This window comes from Rhododendron vialii, chromosome 3a (genome assembly GCF_030253575.1).
Source record: "Rhododendron vialii isolate Sample 1 chromosome 3a, ASM3025357v1".
Taxonomy (NCBI): domain Eukaryota; kingdom Viridiplantae; phylum Streptophyta; class Magnoliopsida; order Ericales; family Ericaceae; genus Rhododendron; species Rhododendron vialii.
The window spans coordinates 28,516,452-28,532,023 of record NC_080559.1 but is presented as its reverse complement, the minus strand read 5'-3'; the positions used below and the strand labels follow the sequence as shown (position 1 = coordinate 28,532,023).

General features: G+C 37.5%; 1 protein-coding gene across 1 annotated transcript; it reads right to left on the bottom strand.

Annotated features, from left to right (window-relative positions):
• Nucleotides 1-336: 336 nt before the first annotated feature.
• LOC131319611 (cleavage and polyadenylation specificity factor subunit 2) lies at nucleotides 337-12,955 on the bottom strand. The gene is made up of 18 exons (XM_058349960.1): nucleotides 12,704-12,955; nucleotides 11,512-11,680; nucleotides 10,835-10,931; nucleotides 10,576-10,702; nucleotides 10,372-10,487; nucleotides 10,149-10,243; nucleotides 9,907-10,058; nucleotides 9,583-9,640; nucleotides 9,388-9,495; nucleotides 3,405-3,657; nucleotides 2,538-2,722; nucleotides 2,174-2,266; nucleotides 1,932-2,030; nucleotides 1,649-1,780; nucleotides 1,509-1,553; nucleotides 1,172-1,339; nucleotides 957-1,031; nucleotides 337-802 (listed from the first exon to the last, which is right to left on the bottom strand). The coding sequence occupies exons 1-18, from the start codon at nucleotides 12,850-12,852 to the stop codon at nucleotides 701-703; spliced, it is 2,223 nt and encodes a 740-aa protein (XP_058205943.1). The 5' UTR covers nucleotides 12,853-12,955; the 3' UTR covers nucleotides 337-700.
• Nucleotides 12,956-15,572: the final 2,617 nt, after the last annotated feature.

Here is a 15,572-nt window from a genome sequence, read left to right as displayed (position 1 = left end):
GGCAATTCTGGTTTCACGAGTACCCAACTATCCTTCAGATCTCTTCGTTACGAAAAAATTTTCAGTACTAGAAGGATCTGCCCGAGCAACCCATCCAGGCCGTCCAAAAGTGTGTTGGACGGCCCATATTGAAACCATCTCTTTCCTCTCACCCCACCGCTCTCTCCTCCTCTCTCCAAAATCGAGCCGTCCAAAACCGAAATGGACGGCCCGGATGCACCAAGCATGCACCACGTGATACCCACCCGGCACCGAAATTTTTTTCCTTGATTACACAAATAAATCAAAAGTGAACGCATTTTAAGAGCTGGCATGACAGTAATTGCGACCAAGTGAAACAAACCAATATAAAAGGAGACCTGCTGCACATGAAGTTGAAAGTTGTAACAAAATTCAACAGATAATCTTTCACAAAATAATAACTATGCCTCAAATCTGAATCTGCTTGCAGTTCTACTCTACATAATGAAACAAGTTCCGTTGGCTTTACAGGGTATTTCGTCCACATTGTTAGTTTATCCATGATTGTGATTGCAATTTGGAGAAAATCTCACCGGCGGCTGGGGCAAGGCTCCAATCACGAACAACTAATTTGTGAAAGACTCCACACTCGGAAATGCAAGAGTGGTGGAAAACTCTGAACGGTATGGTGTTTCAATAACCTGAATATATACGTCGAAGTGTTCTTCAATTTTGCATCTTACAGAGAATAAAACTGTGAATACAGATACTCCCTAATTTTATAATACTCCTCCGACAAGGGGCCTTCGATAATGATCGGCTGGATTCCAGCACCACTACCCTGCACAACAATTTCCATCGTCACAACAGCTTAATACCAAGGTTAAGCAACGATTGGCTGTAATGGAGTCGTTTATAGTTCATGGACAAACATTAATGTCGAGTTATTTTAATTTGCACAATAGAAAGAAGAAAATTCACTGAAAATTGTTCACCTTCTGGGTCGCATCTCCAATTTTGCGCAGTGTCACATACTCCCCACACCGTAAGGCTCCACCACCAAATTCAACCTGAAAATGTATGTCGAGAACTATTATATTCACAAATCAACTTGCTGCTTAAGCCTGAATAATAGGCCATTAATGCAATAGCACAATACTATTAATTTGTGTGGGATTGAGAGAAGTATTTAAAGCTAGAAAAAGGGTACCGGCACGCCTTTGCTTGCAAGAAACTGCTTGAAATCTGCCATTTTTATATCACCAACAAGGACCGACTTGTGCGGTGGAGCTGGTGTTGATAGAGGAAGCACAGAAAGCATGTCACTATCTGTCTTCCCTACTTCAGCATCAACCCAAGCTATTTCATGATCTCCAAGCTGTAATCACGATCATATGAGAGAGAGAGAGAGAGAGAGAGAGAGAGAGAGGGGGAGAGAGAGAGAGGGGGAGAGAGAGAGAGGGAGAGAGAGAGAGAGAGAGAGGGAGAGAGAGAGAGAGAGAGGTTTTCTGAAATGCTAAAGTAATACTCAGATGAGTTATGAGTACCTTCTTCAAGAGCACATTACTCATCAATTTTTCAGAAAGTTGCACCTACATTCATGTGAGGAGGAAAAGAAATAAATCCCAATTTCAAAATTTTACTCATCAGTCATCAAAAAGATTTCTAGTTCAATCTCATGTTATACCTTGTAAGCACACAAATCTGAGGTGACATCAATTGTTTCTTCAATTTGGGGAGCATACACATGGGGGCAAACATGTTTTAAACAGTGTTGCTTCAAATGCTCAGTGGCCTCTGCCGATCCATGCACCAGCACCTAAAAAAGATAAAATGTTGTACAATTAAGGTTAATTTGCAATGAGTTTACTTATTTTCGCAAAAGATTTTGAAATCTGTAATTTCTCTGACACAAAGAAATGATATTTCAAGCTCATTAATTTTGCAAGAGGAACAAGAAGAATCCATACAAGCTTTAAAGGAGCCACATGAGCTAGAATCGATTTAACTGAGCGGCCATCAGAACGGCCCTCATAATCCATGTAAAGCAACGAAGACTTCACTTGGACCTGGTACAAAGAAAATAAAGTGCATAAGAGGTCCAAATTTCAAAGATAGAACTCTAGCAAAACCTAAGCTGCTTATTCTGCTGCTTGGAGGAATAAGCCAGGGGTGAAATACCCTCACAACTAAAAGCTGAAATTTTACTTACAGTCAATTCATAAGACACAACTTTTGAAGGTGCCGTGTCAAGTATTAAACTAGCGGAACCTTCATCCAAGTTTCCATTTGGATCTCCGCCAACCTACATAGGAGATGAATGGTGAAAATATGTACATACTCCATAATCGTTGAATTGATAGATGGTCTTCCCATAAGATTTCTTCGATGAATGGTGAAAATACGTGCATACTCCATAATTGTTGAATTGATAGATGGTCTTCCCATCAGATTTCTTTTGCAGTTAAGTTCACCAAAAATAAAAAATAAAAATAAAAGTAAAGGAAACAGAATAAAGGCATCCATTTGGGAATCAACAGTAGGGGAAACTAAATCAGAATAAGATGGGCAACTACCTGCAATGATCCTTGGTCCATGTCTTCTTCCTTGATTACATAATCATCAGGATTGATGACTTCACCAAAGTCATCCCATTCAGATGAGTTTTCATAGAAGGGAAACATTGGGGCAATACTTGAGGAAGGTGGAGTAAACCCATCAGTAAATATGTCCCCGTACACACCATCATACCGGGCAGGAACTGCAACAGAGAATAAGATGTGAAATTTACTACGCATGCATGTCAAAACGCAAAAATATAGTGTAGTTGGTGATTTGAAGTGAATTACCCTGCAGCATATTCCTTCTGCATGTGTACAAGATGCATCATTACCATATTGTCCAAGTACAGTACCCACATAAATTTGCTTGAATGGACTCTAGACAAAAAGTAACAACCAAAACTTCTAAATGTGATTTGATGTACATAATCAGTAACCTTGTCAAAATAACAGGTACTCAGTACTGCAAATCAAGAGAGCTTATTCTGGAATCCAACCAAAGAAATATTGTTTTCCTCAAGAGAGCATTCAAGACACAGCTTCAAGTCTAAGCGTCTATAAACTTCAGAGTCAACAAAATTATTTGAGGCAACAAAAACAATGACTGACAAAAACATGGAATATCCCAAGGACTTCTATATGATCGGTTATTAATCAAAAACAAGGGAGCACATAAATTCTGTGGACACAAAGTAAAATTGAAAATTATGATGCTTCATCTTCAATTTGAATCTCTTCTAAAAAAAAAAAGAATCTGAAACTCAGAAAGTCAAGTTTTCTTTTGAATCTTTGATGCTTGTAGGAACCCTTAGATTTTAGTTCCAGAAAAGAAAATAAGGACCGTTGGTTCGATTTGGACACAAAGAAGACAATCAGAAATACCATCTGACTTCGCATGAGTACTGCTGTCATCAATCGCCATTGGATCACCCACGGAAAGATGAGATCCATGGGGTGCTTTTGATTCCTCCTCTTTTATAAGACTAGCTTTTAAAGCTTCCTCCTTTTTTATACGGTTTTGCTCTTCTTCGTAAGCAGCTAACTCGTCCCCAACCAAAGGAACCCTCTTAGACATGGTGACTTTAACAGCTTTAGGAGGTGGATCTGCCTGAAGCATGCGGGCTAATGTGCCAAACTGTATATAAGATTGAGGATACATGTTGCAAGATCATGATGAAAAGTATAGGCAGATATCTTTGCAGTAAAACAGTAAATCATGCTAAAACATGTATGAGGAATCGAGGATGAAGCATGCTGATGAACTTAAATGGCAGATTGGCAGGTGATAATCAAAATTTCCTATCCGCCTGCATAGCAAGCTATAAACACATACTCCAATATAAAGAATTGGACATGAAGAATGTTGCAATGTACATTATCAAGAAGATTCAGCCATATTCCAAATACATGTCAGCCAAAATTGCCCGAAGTTTATACAAATATCAGGGTACGGATGAATAATTTGAGGTTTCTCATTTTATTTTAGCGCAAAGGTGAAAAGCTACGTCAAATCAGCATAAGGTTTCTGGTATAGGCATAAGCCCAGTGTCTTCAGTAAAGAATGTTTCCCGGCAAATGTGGTCTAGAGATAGATTGATTGAGTACAGCGAAAGGATTCCGAGTATTGAATATAGAATACCACCGGCAATTCAATCAAAGTGGTACAGTAAAACGTCCATTTTCCAAACCATTGTCAAGATAAGAACATTTCAACCCATCTAATCACTTACAGTTGAAGCGTGCAGTGATAGTACTCCAAACTTGAAACATAGAGAGATTGAGACCTTTCAAGTTTCAAGCTATCCAATGAGCAAAGCTTCGTGAAACACATGTTAAAGAAGCCTGTGGCTATGGAAATTTTTAAAAACCAAAGAAAATTCTGAAACGCTAGGCACCCACTTAGCTTACCAAATTGCATTGTAATACCAGAAACCAACTAAGAAGATACAGCCAACATTGTCCAATCACATATTGGGCTTAAGTTTATTTTCACTTCCATTCTATCATCTACGACAATGCCACCAATTCGCAAAATATTGGTATACTTCCTTGCATAAAGACAAACAGATGATTTGGTTTCAATGAAGCTGGAGATTGATCAAACTTTTCCCTTTTGAACCAAAATGTCAAAGCTTGAGGTCCTAGTCATGAGATCCCACTTGGATCCCACTTGAGGATGACAACACACTTTCCAAGCAGTTAAATCATTACAAACGTCAAAGCTGGAGAATTCTAATCATCTATGATACACGGACACAGGTACGTGAATTGGGTGTGGGTACATATCTTAGGGTCGGACACCTCAAAGCTGAAAATAGAGGATTCGGGGATATGTATCCGAATTTGGGTACGGGTGCAAGGATCCGCTGAATATTTGTATATGCAAAGAAAATTTTATATTATTTATAGGAATATAAAAATTTATTTTCCAACATATCATTGTTTAATTTAAAATTTTTATACATTCCAGCACAAATATTAAAAAAAATACTAAATAGGAGTAAAAGGTGAACAAATGTCTTTATGGCCCATTAATAAAGGAAATGTAGTTATGGCATACTTATTGAGAAATACAAAGTACATGCCTCATAAATGGTCCAAAAATGTAATGGCCCAACTACTAGATGGCCCAAACCACATAATCACAGCCCACAACTAACATAAAAATAAAACCCTAAAATCTATATCTGCTTTCTATGATTCTGGATCTCAGCAGCAAGCTGCTCTGGTTTGTCGGAGATGACAAAAGGCTTCAGGGTCTCTCTCTCTCCCCCTTCTTCTTCGAAGTTCTTCCTCTTCCTCCTGTAACTAACGTGTCCGATTTTTTCTTGGATGATCCGGTGCAGATCCCCCACCTGTATCCGTGTCATGTCGACACGGGTACTTTGCCCAAAAGGGGGATCCATGTATCATAGCTAATCATTAGATTCCAGTTGAGGATGACAAGATGCTTTTGTGAAGGAAAATCATTATCGATGCAACGAATCAAGGGGCATTTTCTTCTCACCTCCCACATCCTTCCTCGCCCTACAACCGCCCACAACCTTCCCTGATTACCGGTATCAGTTCGTATCTGGTACCGTTTTTGATTTATGGTAATATACATTTTTAGATATTTTATAAATATAATTGCATATAATTGAAAAACTTAAAATAGAGAAAACTCAACTGCGTGAGGTGAGACCACCCAAGACCTAGCTCTACCATGTGGAAACTTTATATCACAAATGTTACTAAGTGATCTCCTATTCCATACCCAAGCAATGTGGGACAACTAATCTAACACCCTCCTCATGTGTAGCCGCATTAGGTCTGTCACGCGTGACCACTGTAGGCTTGAATTATTTTTTTGTTATAAAATTTGGGATGCCATAGGCCCGCTCTAATACCATGTAGAAACTTATATATCCATCTCAAAACTAATTGGCAACGAGTGGTGAGGTCCTAAATGTTAGTATATGATCTCACATTCTTTACCCAAGCAACGTGGGACAACTACTCTAACACCCCCCCTCACATGCAGCTGTATTTAGGTTTATCATGTGTGGCCATTTTTTGGATCCTATCATTGTGCAGCCTTTTCTGGTTCTATTATTGTCAGGTGGGTGTTTGATATAATTTTTTGGTTATAAAATTTTAAGATGGAATGTGCCCACTTTGATATCATGTGGGATTTCTACCTAAAACCAATTGGCCATAGATGGATTTTATGGATTTTTATATAATTAAATGTCAAAATGAAAATAGTATTCTACAATATAAAATATTATTAAAATTATGAATTTCTAGGTAAAGTTCAATATTTTTATTATAGCACACGATTACAGAATTGAGCTTTTGTGCATATTACGTAGTCGTAAAAGTTAAAGGCATTATTATGACTCTAGAAGGTTAAGATCAGATGTGCATACCAACAAGAACAAAACAACTTTAAAGGTACCAATTTCAGCTCGAATCGTAAGTCTCTCAACTGTTTTTTGGGTGCAAGTTCCTGTATAGGTTAGGAACGAGTTCCCGTCGTCATTGGAACGAGTTTCTTGGAGTTTCCTCCTCTGAAACCCAGAAACACGTTCCCGCATAAGAAACGTGGGCATAGTTGAAGGTTCTTGCAACTAAGGATTAACTTCTAGAATATATTAACTAAGCCTGAGTGACTTAGATGAGCAATGTGGGATAATATCTGTAGAGACCCGTATAATTTTAATTATTCAAATGTTGTATAAATGTTAGAAATTAAATGAAAATTAGAAAAGTGATATGGTTAGGTGAATTGGGGTTTAAAGTGTTGGAATTGTTAGTAGAAGGGTATTTGTGTGATTTGTACATGTGCTAGTATACAAGGATGGATGTGTGTAGGAGATTATAATACACCTCTCACTTTCTCTCTACCACACACGCCTCTCTCTCTCTCTCTCTCTCCCTCTCCACGCCTATCTCTCCCACTCTATCCTACCAAACCTCACTCAATCACTCAAAACCCACATAGATCCATCTCCATTTCTCCTCTTGTATGCGATCATGGACTCATATCTCTTTGGGTGCAGCTCAGAGAAAAGCTTTCAGTTGATTTTGAAGTTCTTGGAGCTAGGGCTTGCTCAAATCGTTTGGGCTTCGATCTTTGACTTGAGGTAGGGACTTCTTCTTCTTCTCTATGTGTTAATGTGTTGATTTGGTGTGCTATTCGAGCTTGGGTCATCTTTCTTGGCATTGTTGAAACCTATCAAAACTACAAAAATCGTTGTAGGTATCGATACCTATCCAAGGGGTATCGATACCCCTTTTGCCTCTGGACCAGCAAGGCGCCTTGCTGGTATTGATACCTACTTCTGGGGTATCGATACCCCTCCCTCCTCTAGACAGTTATGGGCCGTTTCATGCTACCTTGATTGTTTTGAACCCCAATCACTTCTAACACCTCCTTGACACCTTTGAACCTCTTTCAAGCATGGTTATTTGAATTCCATTGGTTAATCTAAATCATCCTTGTTTTGTAGGACTCTCGTTAACAAAATGTTATAAGGTTATGTTGATTAGAAACTACATCGAAATGTCCTTTATGCACTTGAGTACGTGTGTGTGGATAATTGCAATTTGTTTATCATGATTGTATGATCTTATGTCATAGAATGTGAACGAAGGAAAGTTATTTGCTTTACATATTGATTCAATGATGTATGTATGTGAGCATGGGAAATTGGAATGGAGGAGTCCCGTAACGCAAGGGGTGGAAATACGAAGACTCAAGCGAGTAGAGTTCACTGTAACACAAGGGGTGGAAATACAGTAACTCTAGGAGTGGGTTGTACCAAAACGCAAAGGGTGGAAATACAGTTGAACGTGATAGGTGATAGAGTGAAACGTAGTGGGTGTAGGTATTACTTCTTGTTGTTTGAACTACAGGATTACTTGAGATCTTGGAAATTGTATGACCATATTGATTACACCTTCCGTGCTATCTTAACCGTGATGTGAGTTGGTTTGGGTTATCATAGAATGAATTGTATCCTCTAACCTCTTCATTTCTCAACGCTAGCCATCACATGTGCATATAGGATAGGTAGAAGATTTTCCTACTAGGCTAGTGTAGCTCAACCCTTCATCATTTTATGTACAAACACCGGACAATAGCCCGCATGCATTTGAGTGCTTGGATGAAGAACACTTTTGGAAGCTAACATTGTGTAGTTACTTGATCATCTTTATAGTGACTTTCTTTCGACTAAAGATGCGTTTGTAACTAATTTTCTACAAATTTCCTGAAACGTTTGTAATCTCCAAACTTATTTGCACTTGTACTTAAGTCAATTTGGGCCGGAGTGCCACTGATGTAATCTTTGAAACTTTGAAGTTGGACTTGTAAGTTGAACTTATGGGAACTTTGGACTCTTTTGGGGTATTATGTTAAGTAATGCAAGCACTTCATTTCCAAAAAGCTTTATTTAATTATGTTGAAAATCGAGGATGTGACAGTATCTACCAAATGCCATTGTTTTTACTTCCTATAAACTACGTTGATTACTTTGTAATCAACAACTATCATTAGGATAAATAAACAACATTAAATACATCATTGGTTGAGGTTCTGATACTTTCCGGACCACGGTAGTCCCCCTACACTCAAAATAAAATTTATTCCTATATATTTGTTGTATAGAGAAATGAAAAAAAATACAAAAAGTTGTAATCAGAGAATGGGATGAGCACTACCCAATGTTATCCTCCTCAACCTTTCTAAAAATGATGTCAATAAACAAACCTCGTTCGCGAAAAATTCATTACGGTTGTAATGTATCCGAGAAAATTTCAGTTATAAATTATTTTTATATATCCCTTATCATTCAAATGTAAACCTTCAAAGTAATTTTTAAAACTAGACTGCATAAGTAATAAAGAACATAAACATATTCATTACCACTTCAAAAGAAAACACATTATTTTGAAAACGAAAAAAAATAGAAGACTTTAAACTAGGGTAGATTCGACAGTACAACTATTTGATTTTACTACTTAATAGAAGTACTTGGAGAACTCCTCATATTACCAACGTAATTAATCATCTTTACCAACTTTTTAGGTCATTTAATATGTTTTAACTTGTACCCCAGGGCAACGGTTAGCATTGGAGAACTTGTACCGCCACTATTGAATAATCCATTTCTGTGCAAAACACTAGGGACAGTGCAAAATTTTGAGAACGTTTATAAATAAAAATGGTTAAACCCAATCGATCACGAGAACTGTTGGTGAACAGAAGCAACATTCACCGATTAGCCCAATACTGCAACTAAAGTGAATTGTTCATATTGACATGATGCAAACTTCGTGCATAAATTGGACGGAAGAAGAGGGAAAAAAAAACCCGTACCTGGCCTCTTTCTGTAAAAAGCACAAGATTCTTGACATCAGGAGCCCACTCCACGAATATATCATGTGAGAAACCAGCTTCTAAGCTGGCCATTGATGCTAGTACAATCTAGATAAAATGAATTAGTTAACTCGATTAGAATTGGAAAAAACATAAATTGTACACTAGATAGCCTCGTTTGCTAAGTAGCCTCACCTTTGGACCATCAGGAACCTTATCCAATGCACTTTTGTTGATGAGAAGAGTGACATTCCTAAAGTTAGAGCAAACATGCATCATAAGGGAACATTAAATAAACTATATATTCTCAGCAAGAAAAACCGACATTTGTATCAGACTAGCATCATGATGCAGTATAGCATAATAGAAAGTCGCTGTGCGTCATGATTCAGGCCTTACATAGCATAATGCAGCTTTGAAAAAATCCATACTAAAACACTAAGACAAACTAAAATGCCTTTAGGTTACATAATGTTAAACATTTTATAGAATTGGAAAAAATGAACAAAGGCCTCTTACTTAAGAAGAAAAGCATTGTCACGAGTGTGCTCAAATGACTTCGCTATTGAATCGCTCATCCATTCAAGGAAACTCTTCACATAATCAATTGTACTTGATGAAATACAAGTGAGGAAGAAGATGGGATAGGTCAAGTGATGCTGGGTCCAATACTGCAAATTTTGGTAACAAACAACTTATAGCTTTATCGAGGTTGCAAAACAAAAACAAAAAAAAAAGGTCCAGCATATACACAGGCTGACCTGTTCCAGTATTAAAAGTAGCTCCAATACACGGCCAGCAGTATCAACAGGTAGCAATACATTGCCATCTGCTCTAAGAGTCTTCAAGATAGCATCTGACATAGAAACAAAAAGATTAAATTGGGCAAAGTACGACTAGGATCTACTGACTAGAAACACAAGAAAATTTGTAGGTTATCATAAACACATAGTACATTCAAACGAGAGAAGAAATGGCAATTACCTAGGAATTCTTGGTCCCTTTGACGCCTAGAGGGCTGATTATTTAAAGCATTATAAGCATCTGTTATTAGAACAGCAGGCCGAACAAAAGATTCCAAAACAGTTCCGTTCAAAAGCCTGGTAAAATCAAAACAGCAAGTTTTTGTTGTCAAATAATTACACATAAATCACAATTAACTGTTAATGGACTTATTTGGTTGAATACCTCTCTTTGCGATGGTTGAAGTCAACGGCATAAATAACATCCTCCCCATCTTTCGTTATCTTCCAAACAGTACCACCCAATAGATGCCCAGCAACATGAGGTGCGATGACTATTCCTTCTCCCTTTCCTAAAATGAATTACAAAGTTTAAAAATGACACTGTAAGGGAGTCAAGGGACAAAAGATATGGAAGAAACAGCAACAAAAATCGGCATAGAACAGGTATGCAAAAGACAGAGAAGGTTAGTAAGAATACCTACCAGAAAGATGAAAATTCTGAGAGTAGGTTAGTCTGTTGACGTTTTGGAAAGCGGAATCAATGTCATCCAGCGTAAACAAATCAAAATCTGATACTTGCTGCGGTCACCCAGAGAGAGAAACACAATCAGGAATGACCCTCACTCTATATAAGGGCTGGATGGAAGAAGCACATTCATGCAGCCAAACCCAAACAGCTCATACTTTGCCAAATTGAGTTACTGAGGAAAGCTTTTCAGAGAGCCATGTAGGTGTCATACTTGGTCAACTCTGCTACCAATGTAGTTCGAAAACTCTTTATTTTCTTTTATTTAGCCAAATCTCCAAATGCCAAATCTAAAAGTAATTGAATCATCCCATAGAAGTGTGCAACACAAATCTCCAAGATTTTGATAGAAAATCATTTTCCAAGTTCCTAAAACAGACACCAAATGCACACGCATGCATACATGCACACCCAACTAACCATGCACACAATCAGATCAATATTATCTACAACTTCTGCTAAAAACATCAACAATCATTTCCAGTGACATTGGTGTTTTTGTTAGGGAGAGAGATAATTTCACGGTAAAATGCAACAATCCGGGTGATCAAAGTACCAACAATGAGAAATCAAGGAGAAATAAGATTTAACAAAGTTTCACTGAAAATTCATATTCCCAGGATATAGTTTCACCTTTCGCGAGACATATTGATCGTACATAGTCAGCAGACCTAATCTGTGTACGGGTTCTGTTGAATAGACAGGAGCAGATAGGCCAAATTGTTTGACTGCATATGGTAAAGCACCAAGGTGAAGGGTATCCGGATGCGATAGCAAGACCGCATCTATGCTTGAGGCCACCCTGAACATCAAACCATGCCTTGTTAAAGACAGTTTCACCGATAGCAACAGAGTAACTAATACATAGTGACATCCTAAAACACGAACAGTTAAACCCCCAATGGAAAATAATCAACGCCGTTAACTTGAAACGCCTGGTGATTTAGAATCCCCGCATTAGCCGTAATCACCATTTATAAATCTGCTATGCTTAAGATGGAAGCCCGTACAATTCTGCATACAGTTAGCCAGCAAATGACTGGCTGGCCGTTTGGAGGGAATAGCAAGTAGATATACTCATCGAATAACAATGAATAGCAGGCAATATACTTCTTGGATGCAACAGAAAAATAAAAGAAAGAGGCTCTGTTTGAATTCATGCAAATTCTTTCGAGACATGAAAATTTGGAAGATGGATTGAAAGTAGACGTACTCTATTGAGATGGTTAAATAACTATAAATCCTAGCATGGAGGGTTTCATATCACTCCTATTAAATAGAAGTAATTTCAAATTCATGGTAGTAGATCTCTCAAACCAAATATTGAAAGCCCTGTTTACTATCAAATTCAGTTCAATTTTAGCTATTAGTGTCCAAACCCTTCATTTGAAATCCATAACTATTCTTGCTGACCTAAATGCTTGTTAAAACTTCTCCCCTTTCCAATATGTCTTTTATGAGGACAAAGCAAAAATATGAAATATTATACTGGCATACATTCCTACACAAACACTCAAAGGTGTTTTTCGTCTTTTCTTGGTCATGAGAGAACAGTGGGGAAAAGTGAAACGAGTTCACTTGATTTACAGTGCTTCCATTTTGAAGGTTGAACTAAAAACCCAAATCCTTTGCTTTCTTAAACTGGTTAGCTTCCTTTTCCTGCATCAACTTTCCCCTTGTAGCAAGCAAAGAGCAAGTGAGAGAAAGCACGAAACAGGGTACAAGAAAATATCTTCAACCGAGACCCTAAGTGCCCATTGATAGAAAAGCAAGAATTAAAAGTGGGTAGACATAAACGTAATAGGATTTGGAGAGAGAGTGAGACCTGGAGAGGGGTTGAAGGAGAGAGGGATCGAAGTGGTCGTTCCATCCGCAGTCGACGAGGAAGTTGAAGCCGTCTACTGAGACAAGGTAGCAAAGCGGGTTCTCGTTGTACACTCCACACAGCGGCTTCACCTGAACCGATGTTCCCATCTCTCTCTCTCTCTCTCTCTCTCTCTCTCGATTTTCTTTCTGCGTTTCTCTCTCTCTCTCTCTCTCTCTCTCTCTCTCGAGATTTTCTTTCTGCGTTTCTACAGCAATTGCCCAGGCTAGACAGTTGCAGGGTTTTAAATACGGCGCCGTCCTGGAAGCCCTTGTTTTTTAAAAATTTTCGAAAGGTTTTCTTCTTTTTTGTTTTGGGTTTCTTGCTAAGCAAGAATATTCCTGATCTTTTTTTTATTTTTTTCCCCACGGAACTACTCCTGATCAACTTTAGGAGTATTTGTTTTGGGTCTCAAAACCCAACACCATCTTATGCGCATCGTTTTAATAAGATTTTTTTTTAATTACTACTTTATTTTTCATTATATTCTCATTTCTCATTCTATCTATTTATACTCATTATCCAAAAAATCTCCATCAAAACCAACTTGAGCATCTCGGACATTTACACAAATTTGAAAAAGAAATTGAGTAAAAACTTAATTTGGTATGAAATACTTCACTGAAAATCCTATTGTAAGCACAATTTAAGTAAAAGCTCTATTAATGACATTGTTATAAATTTGAAAGAGGAGAAATAACATTTCAAAATTTCAACAAAAAGTTTTGAATCTTCTTTAATTTGAGTAAAAGTTAGAATAAAAGTCAATTTCGCATAGGTTCGAGTAGATGAGTGGAGTGAATTTTCGAGGAATTTTACTCAAATTTTGAGTTTGAGTGAAAAAAAAAGTAAGGGTTGGGAGATTAATTTATGGGTCCGAATTTGAGGACTACCAAACCAAATGGTGGTTTGTCTCACTAATTTAAAAAACTAGTTTTTGACTTTATTTATTTTATTTTATTTGTTAGTTTTGAGTTAATTTTTAGTGTATTATTGATTTGACCCGTTGCGAGGAGTGTAAATTGCAAAAAATTATGAATAAAAAATTTAAGAATTCATTAAAGACAAAAAAATAAATTCAAACAGAGGGATTTTTTAAACTATGTTCGGATTTTCTGAATATTTTCTTTTTCTCGTCAAGTTAAATTATATCCTTCAAGAATTTAATGCAAGACTAAATATTTTTTGAACAAAGTTAGAAAAACAATTCAATATTTAAGTTAGGTCAAACTAGGGGTGTCAAAATTAACCCAGACCCATCAACTAAAAAATAGACCCAACCCAACCCATTTATTAGTTGGGTAAGAATGGATTCAAACCCAGCTAATCCATTATTAGTTGGGTCATAATTGGGCATCAATTGGGTCAACTTAAATGACCCAATGGGTAATGAAATTAACCCCAAATTCCATCTCTTAATTGGTCTCTTTTGCAATTGGGAAGTGGAAGAGTACGGCCCCCTCTCTCTCTCCCCGCCCCCCCAAATCTCCAGGAGCTCTCTCTCTCTCTCTCTCTCTCGCCCCACCCCCACCCCCAATCTCCAGGAGCGCTCTCTCTCTCTCTCCCCCAATCTCCAGGAGCATGGCCTTCTCTTTCTTTTCAAAAAATATTTTGAATGGTCCGAATTAAAAATCAATTGTAACCGATAATAATTATTTTGACCAGTCAAAATTGAAAACACATCTCATCCATTAATTGCGCGAATGGACCTGTGAAATTGTGCTTCGCCATGAATAAATTTCTCTCATGGTAGTCCCGCAAAGGGTTTGGATTAAAAAATTGACTTATTTTTTTGTCCTTATTCAATTTTTTTTTGCATTTTTTTTGTTTTGTGTCATATTTTTATGACATATTAATTTGTTTTGATGAGAAGAATCGGAAAAGTAAAAAAATTTGATCGAAACTTATAATTTTTTGAATAAAAAGAAAAAAAAAATCAATAAGACAAAAAAAATTACTTATTCTCGTTTTTTTGAAAAAATTTGTGAGTTTCGATCATAATTTTTTTTTACTTTTCTAATTTTTTGATCATAATTTTTAGTATATATGTAATTGGGTTAATGGGCAGATCGGGTTTGCTTTAAAACAAATGGGTCGGGTTGGGTATGGGTAATTAGACTCATAGTTAATGGGTCTAAATGGGTCAATGACCCATTAAAGACCCAACCCACTAACAACTTATCCAATTTGACCCAAACCTGCCCGCTTGCTACCCCTAGGTCAAACCAACCATAACATTATTGTCTCATTATGGAACTAATTATGAAAAGTAAGCTGTTAGAAAAAAAACAGTAAAAACAAAAAAATATAGCGTAAACTCACACTACGAACAAAGAACAAACGATCCTCGAGCACACAAGATATAAGTGAGCTTCCAGTTTCGGGGCGAGTACTGCTGGACCAGCAACAGACCAAAACCAAATTCGTGCAACATTCCTAGTACAGTATTTGGGAGGCGGGGGCTGCTGTCCTGGGTTTTCGAGCCCACTCCGGTCTCGCTCCGATGATCTGAAACGTTCACTTTGTAGAGCTCGTCGAGTAGAATAACTATGCAAAAAATCAGCTTAATTAATTATCATTAAGTACCTGATCGGAATCTTTTTATCTTAAAAAGAATGGATCCGAAACACTGGATCAAATCCACTGTAACCCATGGACTGAGAGTTATATGAGCTCTGATCAGACACTTAATGATATTCAATTAAGCTGATTTTTTGCATGGTTATTCTACTTGACAAGCTCTACAAAGTGAACGTTTCAGATTATCGGAGCGAGACCGGAGTGGGTCCGGAAACCCGGGACAGCAGCCCCCCGCCTCCCAGTATTTGAT

What these genes read in the sequence shown, in the direction of transcription:
- LOC131319611 (XM_058349960.1), bottom strand. Translation starts at nt 12,852, where the DNA reads ATGGGAACATCGGTTCAGGTGAAGCCGCTGTGTGGAGTGTACAACGAG. An exon ending in TTGTGTCTTATGAATTGACT is followed by an intron (nt 2,031 to 2,173) that starts GTAAGTAAAATT and finishes TCTTTGTACCAG; the next exon opens with GTCCAAGTGAAGTCTTCGTT. An exon ending in GTAATGTGCTCTTGAAGAAG is followed by an intron (nt 1,340 to 1,508) that starts GTACTCATAACT and finishes TCGTGATTACAG; the next exon opens with CTTGGAGATCATGAAATAGC.